Source organism: Ursus maritimus, unplaced genomic scaffold, assembly GCF_017311325.1.
Source record: "Ursus maritimus isolate PB19 unplaced genomic scaffold, ASM1731132v1 scaffold_33, whole genome shotgun sequence".
Lineage (NCBI taxonomy): Eukaryota > Metazoa > Chordata > Mammalia > Carnivora > Ursidae > Ursus > Ursus maritimus.
The window spans coordinates 16,872,503-16,882,244 of NW_024425897.1; the positions used below are offsets into that span (position 1 = coordinate 16,872,503).

Here is a 9,742-nt window from a genome sequence, read left to right on the forward strand (position 1 = left end):
GTTTTAGCATTGTCTCTCCCTCCCCGTTTTTCTGTGTATTAAGTAGCAGCTTGAGTACTGGGAGAAGAGAAGGTCAAGGTCAGGTTTTATCACAGATCTGGAAGGATAATGTGAGCCAGCAGTAGCTGCAGGGAATTGTGTGTGAAGGCCCAACGAGAGGCACGGGCAGCACAGACAGACGTCTGGAAGTCACATGAGGGGTCAGCGGCAGTCCAAGGGGGTGCTTGTGGCCCCATGCCTGGCCAGTAAGGAGGGACAGGGGCTGGGTTCTGTGCATTTATTTACTTGCCCAGGCTCCTAGCAAAACAGGAAAGAGGTATTAATAAAAACATTTTTTTGGGGGTGCCTGGGTGGTACAGTCGTTAAGCGTCTGCCTTCTGCTCGGGGCGTGATCCCGGCGTTATGGGATCGAGCCCCACGTCAGGCTCCTCTGCTAGGAGCCTGCTTCTTCCTCTCCCACTCGCCCTGCTTGTGTTCTCTTGCTGGCTGTCTCTGTCAAATAAATAAATAAAATCTTAAAAATAAATAAATAAAAATAAAAACATTTTTTTTAAAAGAAAGATTTATTTTGGGGGTGCCTGGGTGGCTCAGATGGTTAAGCATCTGCCTTCAGCTCAGGTTATGATTCCAGGGTCCTAGGATCGAGCCCCACATCAGGCTCCCAGGTCAGCAGGGAGTCTGCTTCTCCTTCTGCCTCTGCCTCCTACTCCTTCTCTCTATCTCTGTTTCAAATGAATAAATAAAATCTTTAAAAAAAAAAAAGATTTATTTTTTGGAGAGAGAGAGAGAGCGAGCATGAGCAGGGAGAGGGGCAGAGAAAGAGGGGGAGAGAATCTCAGAATCTCAAGCCGACTTCCTGCTGAGCGCAGAGCCCCATGCGGTGTTCAGTCCCAGGACCCTGAGATCATGACCCGAGCTGAAATCAAGAGTCAGATGCTTAACTGACTGAGCCACCCAGGTGCTCCGATAAAAACCTTTTTTTTTTTTTTTTAAAGATTTTACTTATTTATTTGACAGGATAGAGACAGCCAGTGAGAGAGGGAACACAAGCAGGGGGAGTGGGAGAGGAAGAAGCAGGCTTCCTGCTGAGTGGGGAGCCTGATGCGGGGCTCCATCCCAGGACCCTGGGATCATGCCCTGAGCCAAAGGCAGATGCTTAACGACTGAGCCACCCAGGCACTCCTAAAATATTTTATTTTAAAAAAGCAGACACATTGCTGTAAAAATGTCAAGGAAATTGGGAAAGACTTAAGATTTCTTCAGGACTTTTAAGTAGGCCTTGATGTTTTGCTCACTTTAAGTTTTATGTTGCTTAGATTTTTCATTCCTCTTCAGGTAAGTTTTTTTAAACTTTATTTAGTGGATTTCCCCCTCTTAATACAGAGTCGCCATCTTCATTATCTTTTCTCCTCAGAAATGTTTTTATTGGAGGGGCGCCTGGGTGGCACAGCGGTTAAACGTCTGCCTTCGGCTCAGGGCGTGATCCCAGCGTTATGGGATCGAGCCCCACATCAGGCTCCTCTGCAATGAGCCTGCTTCTTCCTCTCCCACTCCCCCTGCTTGTGTTCCCTCTCTCACTGGCTGTCTCTATCCTGTCAAATAAATAAGTAAAATCTTTAAAAAAAAAAAAAAAAGGTTTTTATCGGAGCACCTGGGTGGCTCAGTCAGTTAAGCATCTGACTCTTGATTTCAGCTCGGGTCATGATCTCAGGGTCCTGGGACTGAACACCGCATGGGGCTCTGCGCTCAGCAGGAAGTCGGCTTGAGATTCTGAGATTCTCTCCCCCTCTTTCTCTGCCCCTCTCCCTGCTCATGCTCGCTCTCTCTCTCTCTCCAAAAAATAAATCTTTTTTTTTTTTAAAGATTTTATTTATTCATTTGAAACAGAGATAGAGAGAAGGAGTAGGAGGCAGAGGCAGAAGGAGAAGCAGACTCCCTGCTGACCTGGGAGCCTGATGTGGGGCTCGATCCTAGGACCCTGGAATCATAACCTGAGCTGAAGGCAGATGCTTAACCATCTGAGCCACCCAGGCACCCCCAAAATAAATCTTTCTTTTAAAAAAAATGTTTTTATTTTTATTTATTTATTTTTAAGATTTTATTTATTTATTTGACAGAGACAGCCAGCAAGAGAACACAAGCAGGGCGAGTGGGAGAGGAAGAAGCAGGCTCCTAGCAGAGGAGCCTGACGTGGGGCTCGATCCCATAACGCCGGGATCACGCCCCGAGCAGAAGGCAGACGCTTAACGACTGTACCACCCAGGCACCCCCAAAAAAATGTTTTTATTAATACCTCTTTCCTGTTTTGCTAGGAGCCTGGGCAAGTAAATAAATGCACAGAACCCAGCCCCTGTCCCTCCTTACTGGCCAGGCATGGGGCCACAAGCACCCCCTTGGACTGCCGCTGACCCCTCATGTGACTTCCAGACGTCTGTCTGTGCTGCCCGTGCCTCTCGTTGGGCCTTCACACACAATTCCCTGCAGCTACTGCTGGCTCACATTATCCTTCCAGATCTGTGATAAAACCTGACCTTGACCTTCTCTTCTCCCAGTACTCAAGCTGCTACTTAATACACAGAAAAACGGGGAGGGAGAGACAATGCTAAAACATACATCTGAATTCTTTTCAAGCGGTTGCTGTCAGCCTGTTGGTCTAGACAGTTCTTTGTGGTAGCGACCATCCTGTGCGTTTCTTTAGCAGTGGCCCTGGCCTCCTCCCACCGGCATCAGTGGCAGCCCCCAGTTGTGACAACCAAATCTGTCTTCAGATATTTCTGAGTGTTCTCCCAGGGGCAGAATAGCCCCCTGTGGGGAACCACTGCTCTCAACAAACTGGAAACAGAGCCATTGTTCTGAATTACCGACTTGAATTCTTTTTAAATATTTCCATCCTGGCTATTAATGACAGGTAATGGTGGCTCCTCCGAGCAAAAGGGCTTTTTTGCCTCTTGGTGGTAGCTCTGGAGTCTTGACCCCCCCCCCCCTTCAGTGTTCCTCTGCAGGGACCCTGAGGCCCTCGGTAGCTGCCCTGCCCAACGGAGTGCTGCCCTCGGGAGGGAGGGGCGTGTTCTCAGCAGTGGCATCTGTAAACATCTGAGGGGGCTTCCTGTTCCGGTGGTAGAAACCGGTACCACCTAAAGAAGGGAGATCGGGTTCTCTACAGAGATCTCGTCGTAACAGTAGCTGTTAGGGTTTGCAGACTTCTCAGTCTCCCTTTTGAAGAACCTCGGGCTCCTGTGTCCACAGAGCGCCGTCAGCCAGGGCCTGCCCTGCCAGGGCCGCCGCGGGCCCTCGGGTCAGTCCCCACTCCTGCATCCTTGCCCCCGCTCTGTGGTGTGTCTCCTCCTCTGCGGCCTCAGCTCTGAACCTGGGTTCGAGGCCCGGATGCATCCTGGGCCAGGGCTTTCTGTCCGTGTCACAGTTCACTCAGCTGCGGACGGAGTGGGGACAGGGGCCCCCTGGGGAGTGACGTATGCGCCCGCTGGGAGCTGGAGTCTGGCGGGAGTGCCCCCCTGGCCACACTCCGTGGGAAACTAAGCGCCGCGGACGGAGCGGCCCCGATGCGCGGCCTCCAGGCTCACTGTCCTGTCTGGCAGCGTGGCGTGTTGCCGCCCCTTCCCTCGCAGCGTGTGGGAAACAGGTCACTCGTTTTCCTGGCTGCGTCTTCTGAGGAGCAAATGTGCCGTCGTGAGCACGGGAACCGCGTCGGACAGTCCGTCCGCTCTGACACGCACACCCTCCTGAGGGTGGGGCGGTCGCCCAGCGTCGCCTGCGCACCGGCCTTGTGTGCGTCTTCCTCAGGAGCTCCCGGTACACCTGAGCGTGTCCTACGCACCGCGGTCTGGTAGCACGGTGTTTCTCAAATCCCTTCCCGTCTTATGGTTAAAAAAAAAGTTGCAGATTGAATCATGCGACTCCTTCCCCCTCCCAACACCAGGTCAGGTCAGTGCTTCCAGAAGATGCTCCTGTGGAGGCTGGGGACGCTCGGCCTCTGGGTGGAGGGGGCTGAACGCCCTGAATTGGCACGTCAGGACGTTTAACCAAGGCGTCGAGGGCTGCGCTGCGTGTGTTAGACTCGCTTGACTTAACGCTAGTGAAGGGCCTTGCAGGGTCTGTGTGGGTCAGAACCGAGCCTGCCCTGGTCCCTGCCCGGCCCAGCTCCTCTTGGTGCCAGGTCATGGGGGCTGTGGCTCAGCTTCTCCTGGATGCGGGGCTCAAGACACCATCCTGTCGTTGGGCTTTTGGGGGAGAGCCATTTTTCAAAGTTTTGGGGGGGGAAGAGTGACGTGAAAGGATTTCAGCCTTTTAAATACCTTGCCTGTATTGTTCTCTGTTTGTTTTAATCATCCCGTTTTAAAGGAGTCTTTCTGTTTCTCTGGTGGCAGAATGGCTAGCCGGGCGAGGAGGTAGCATGGTTTCCTAGGAGACCGTGCAAGTAGTGACAGCCCACATCCGCACAGGTTGGAGGTGCGAGCCGCTCATCGGCTGCTCCCACGGGCTCCGCGCAGCCCTGAGCAGGCTTGCCTGCCGAAGCACGCGGCCAGTATTGAAGGGAGCCAGGGGGAGGAGTGCGGTCTGTGTGGGAGCACTCCGTTAGTACTGACAAGAAGGATGGCAGGTGCGAGACTTGGAGCCGCACGGTGTGGAGGCTTCCCGGGTCGAACCTCTGGCAGACGACGGGCAGGCTCGGATGCCCTGGCCCCTACGCTTGGCTTTGGTGCAGTCAAGTCAGAGGGGCATGATGAGTCTGTGGTTAGCCAGCCCCCCAGAGACGGCTGGAGATTTGCCGGGGCCGACCTCTTGCTCAGAGAATAGGAGAACATTCTGTTCAGTGTGGAGCTGGGGGTGGCCCATCGCTCCGTCCCCCAGCTGCCCGCACTGCCATTGTCCTGTTACCTCCTTCAGATTCCGTAAACATGTCTCTCCTTTTTCTCCATGTCAAAAATGCCAACGAAAGGGGTGAGAGATAGGAAGATGCTGCAGGAATGTCCGTTTTAACGGCGATTGTCCATGTGCCTCTTTACCAACAGAGAACTTGGAATATAACGTGGAGCCTCAAGAAATCTCGCACCCCGATGTCGGACGCTATTTCTCAGAGTTCACCGGCACACACTACATCCCGAACGCGGAGCTAGAAATCCGGTATCCAGAGGACCTGGAGTCTGTGTATGAAACGGTGCAGAATATTTACAGTGCAAAGAAGGAGGATGTAGAGTAACGTCTAGTAGAGGACACTGCACCTTTGCTGCTGCTGCTGTCCTCCAGGAGAACAGGATTCCGGAAGAAGACGTCTCCATGGATCCCTCTGGATTCACGCCACCAGGAAAGCCACTTAACCAGTAGCGCTGGTTGCGTCCTACCAAGTTTAAATAACGTGTGCTCTCCTCCAGCTGCAAAGACAATGTTGCTCTCCGCCTACACTAGTGAATTCATTTGACGGCACTGTGTTCAGTGGCATGGCTTGTGTGCTTGTCCTGTGGTGACAGTTCGTGACATTCTGTCTTCATGAGGTCTCACAGTCGACACTCTTAGAGTCATTCTTCCTGCTCACTTCCCGTACGTGTGTCTCCACCTGTCAGAACATTTCATTTGCCAGAGGGGGTCCCATGTTGGCAATAATTTCTTTCTGATTTCTCTGCGGAACACGTGCAGTCCTGAGTCGGGGCTGCTTGTCTTTTTACCCTGAATTTAGTTGCTTATTCAGAGGGGAAGCTGTGAGTGATTATGGCCCATCTGAGAGATGGGGACATTAACAGACTAATGGTAATCAGAATCATCCGCATTTATTTTTTCTAATATTTGAAACAGATTTCAGGCGTTTTGTCTTCTCCTTTATTGAATTGGGAGAATGGCATAGCTTTTCCTTCCGTGTTCCTCTCCGATTTATGCTCATCTCTCTGCGAATCCTTAGTTTTCTGTTTCATTACATAAAATCTGAGAAAGTGCATAATAATGGCCTTTATGGATGGATTTTCCCACGTTCATCTACTATTCCTCCCTTTAAAATAACTACTTTTTTTTCTTTTAATTTAAAAAATTGTTCCAGTATCATGAGTAGATCTTAAGTCAGTGATGGGTTCTCTTTATAGTAGGAAGTATAATCTGGTATTAAAATGTTTGCTTTTAGAAACCATACGCAGTGGTCTCCAAACACCTGAAAAGGTTTCACTTTTGTAATCAGAAAAAAAGAAATAATGAAACTTACAAGTTTTTTAAAAAGGAAAGAGGAGGTTCCATGCCCCCTGTCATCCCTAAGAATCACTCTGAGGCCCTTTTGAGTGTGGTGGGGTGGAAACAAGTAAAACGTCTTTAATTTGAAGAGTGTTCGATCAGTGGGGAAGGAGGCGGGGGTGTCCTTCTGCTTTCTCGAAACACTGTTGTCCTGAAGATACCACTGGCTCCCGCTCCGCGCCCTTAGTCCCTGAGCGTGAGGGCCCCGGGTCCTTGCGCAGCCCCAAACGCCTGCCGCTCTCCACCTGCCTGTTCTCAACGAGCTAGCTAATTCGTAGTTAACCAGTAGAAGCTAACGTCTGGAGTTAGAACCTAGTTGCTTTACTCTCTGAGTTGAAAAGAACCCAGTTGCTCTGGCGAGTGAGGCTCCGGGGGCCGCGATCTGGCCCTGCCTCACCACCCTTCTGTGTATTTGCATGCTGTTTTTCCACGCCGTGTTTGATGACTGCCTCTCGTTTAGCCCTTGGAAGCCCTGGGATGACCGAGGTTTGGGGAAGCCACCTGAGACCACTTAGTAGTACCTGGCGGCTGGTAAGCAGTTATTAGAGATGAGGGTCTGGTGGGCCGGCTCCTGCCAGCCTGAGTTAGCGCTCGCCAGTGTCCGCGTCCCTCGTCAGTCAGATCCAGAGCCCGATGGGTTAGGTCTGCCTGGGAAATGTGACCACTCACAGCACCCAGCCTGCTGAGGCTGGGGGTCTTACACTACTCTCGTTTAAAGGTGAGAACTAGTTAATCTGGAGCTAATACTAACCAGATGCATTACTAAGAAACTGTGGAGCATGCTGAGTTATAATCGTTGGTTTTCTGGTTTGATTTCCTTTTTTTCTTAGGGTAACATCAAAGCCAAGAAGGATGGTTTTACCTTTACTGACCCAATGTAAATATGTATCTAGACCGTTTTTAAATGTGTTTCTTCACGAATGCTTCATTTGGCTCCAGGAAGCCTGTGTCACCTGTGTAAGTTGGTATTTGGGCACTTTATATTTTTCTAAAAACGTGTTTTGGATCTCCTGTACTCTAATAAATCATAAGTTTCTTTTTAAAATTTTTTCCAAAAGTTTTCTCCATTTTAAAAAGCCCTGTTACAACAAAGTAGGAGTTTCACGATGTTAAAATATTAAATATTTGGATATAGTAACTTCTTTCTCTTCAAATGAATGCCAAGATTTTTTTGTACAATGATTAATAAATGGAACTTACCCAGAGAAACCACACAAGTGGCCTGCCCAATTTCGTTTCGGAACAGAAAGCCCGGCCTTGACAACGGCAGAATGTCTCTGGTTTCTCTTCTGATCCAAACATGCAAACATTTGCTGTACTGAATTTTTCCTAACGTTGGTGAGTGCTCAGGGTACCTTTATTCCGTGGGCTCCTTGCCAGATGTCAGTTCTGTAAGCGGGCTGTCTGTCGAGAGCACCTGGTTGTCATGCAAACGTTGCAGCTTGTCGCCGATGTTACACAGTCTGTGTTGTGAAGTGGGAAAGGTAGGTTCTCGGTGCGTCGTTAACATTGATGTGAAAGCTGCGTGATGTGCCGCATGTCCGCAGAGCCCCGGGGGGGCGCCCGTTCTCCGGGGGATGCGCTGCGCGCTGTGCGGGGAGGGCCGGGCCAGTCACCAGCGTCTTGCGCCGCGGTGGGTCTCAGACCGTGAACGTACTGTTGTGCATTGTGATTTTATGAGAGGAGAGTGTCGTGTGCCATGTCTTCTCTACTTCTTAGACCCTAGAACTCCCCCCCCCCCCACACGCACGTACACACACACAGAGCAGCCTGAGGTCCAGTGTTTGCAGACATACTTTGGGAAACACTGTGTCACCAGTTACGTCCAAAACTAGTCTCTGTTCACCTCAGACTAGTTTGGCCAAGCGTCTCGTTTGAAAACTTCCATCTAATCGGATTTTGAAAGGCTGGCTTCGTGTTGTCTGCGCCTGAACCTCATAACAGATCTCATTACAAGTGCATTTACCCAGCAAAATTGTTTTATCATGAAAACCAGCATTAATACTGTTGCTAAATCAGTTTCACATTTTCTAATATCTACTTAAAGTCTTGTTCTAATTTTAAAATGTCTCAGTCTTTCTTAACGTTTTAAATTGAGTCAAACGTTCATGTTCTAGGCTTTCTTGTACCATTAGAAGGAGAAATGCTGTTTTCCTTACTCCATATTCCAAGTAAATAAAATTGGATTACCAGCAACTTTTTAATTTAGAAGTATCCTGTGGCCATAATAATCAAGGTGTAGCTCTTCATGTTTTTCTGTTTGTGTTTTGGAGGAAAGGGGAGGATGTTCACCTAGACGAAATGCAGAATTTGGCTTTATGACGGTTTATTTCTGGAGATGTCGGCAGTTGTATTGCCTGTGCCCTTTTGTACTGCAAGCTTCCTTTGAGCCAGCCCTGGCCTGAACTAGAATTCTACTCCACAGCAACCCTCCAAGGCAGGGCCCGGTAGTCAGTATTTTTGCCGGCCACGGAAGGTCACATGTTCTTTGTTTTCAAAAACGTAGAAGACCTTCTCAGCTCAAGGGCTGTAAAGAAACGGGCCGGGCCGTGGGCTGGGTCTGGCCTGTGGGCCGCAGTGTGCCGATCCCTGTCGAGGTGTAGGCCTGCCAGCATCCCACTGTCCAGCCGGGAAGTCGGGAGTGTACCGCTGGGAGGCGGCCCGGCCGGTGGGACGCCCAGGTGTCTGACCTCCGAGCTCCAGCTCCTGACAACCACACTACCGCCAACTTTAGCAACTACCTCGCACTGGTGTGATCTTTTTTGCCTTGCAGCCACTTTAACTTCTAAACGTTTCAGTTCTGAACACTTAGAATCTTGAGAGGAAAGGACATTCCTTTGGTGAATAAAATTCTGTGCAATTATAGAATAAATGTATTATGGCCATTTAGCGATGATTGTATTAGGGTAATGCTAGTTCTGTAATAAATAGACCCAAAAATATCCTGTGGCTTGAACACAAAAGAACTTTCTTGCTCACCTACCACCGGCAGGGGAATGGGGGAGGGGCCAGCTGCTGCTGTCTGTCTGGGGGGGGGCTGTGCGGCCACAAAGGGGAGTGAGCATGGAGGGACGCATCTGGGAGGGTTCAGTGTGCCAAGGCTGGGGGTGGCCCTTGGCAGTGCCACTCACATTTCGCAAAGGAGGCTGGGAATGAAGACACAGAAACACGTGGCCAGTCCACTGTGGGCATGCTCTCCCCACAGCAGGACGTACCCCCTTCCCAGGGAGACAGCTCTGTGAGCTCAAGCTGTCTGTGATGGCAAATATTGCCCGTGTCAGTGGCACCCAGAAACGTATTGCTTGCTCCTTCCACAGCACAGCCCCCAGGCCGCGGGAGAGACTCCTCACGGGTCCCACTGCTAGCCACCACCTGCAGTCCCCATAGCAGATGACCATGGGAGGGAAGGAGAGGAGACCTCAGGCCAAGCCACATCTGTCACATCTGCCTCGGTAACCAGACACGCCACAGACCCACAACCCAACTCCAGAGGAGGCTGGGGAATGGCCTC

General features: G+C 50.5%; 1 protein-coding gene across 5 annotated transcripts in view; it reads left to right on the top strand.

Annotated features, from left to right (window-relative positions):
• FBXO21 (F-box protein 21) overlaps positions 1 to 9,166 on the top strand; it is a 48,983-nt gene extending 39,817 nt beyond the window's left edge. For 3 of the 5 annotated variants that reach the window (XM_040619876.1, XM_040619877.1, XM_040619879.1), the window contains one exon: positions 5,031 to 9,166. In XM_040619876.1, the coding sequence (XP_040475810.1) occupies positions 5,031 to 5,218 (188 nt within the window). In that variant the 3' untranslated portion in view covers positions 5,219 to 9,166. The remainder of the gene's footprint in view (positions 1 to 5,030) is intronic. The other 2 variants (XM_040619878.1, XM_040619880.1) reach the window with 1 other exon arrangement.
• The last annotated feature ends 576 nt before the right edge of the window (positions 9,167 to 9,742 follow it).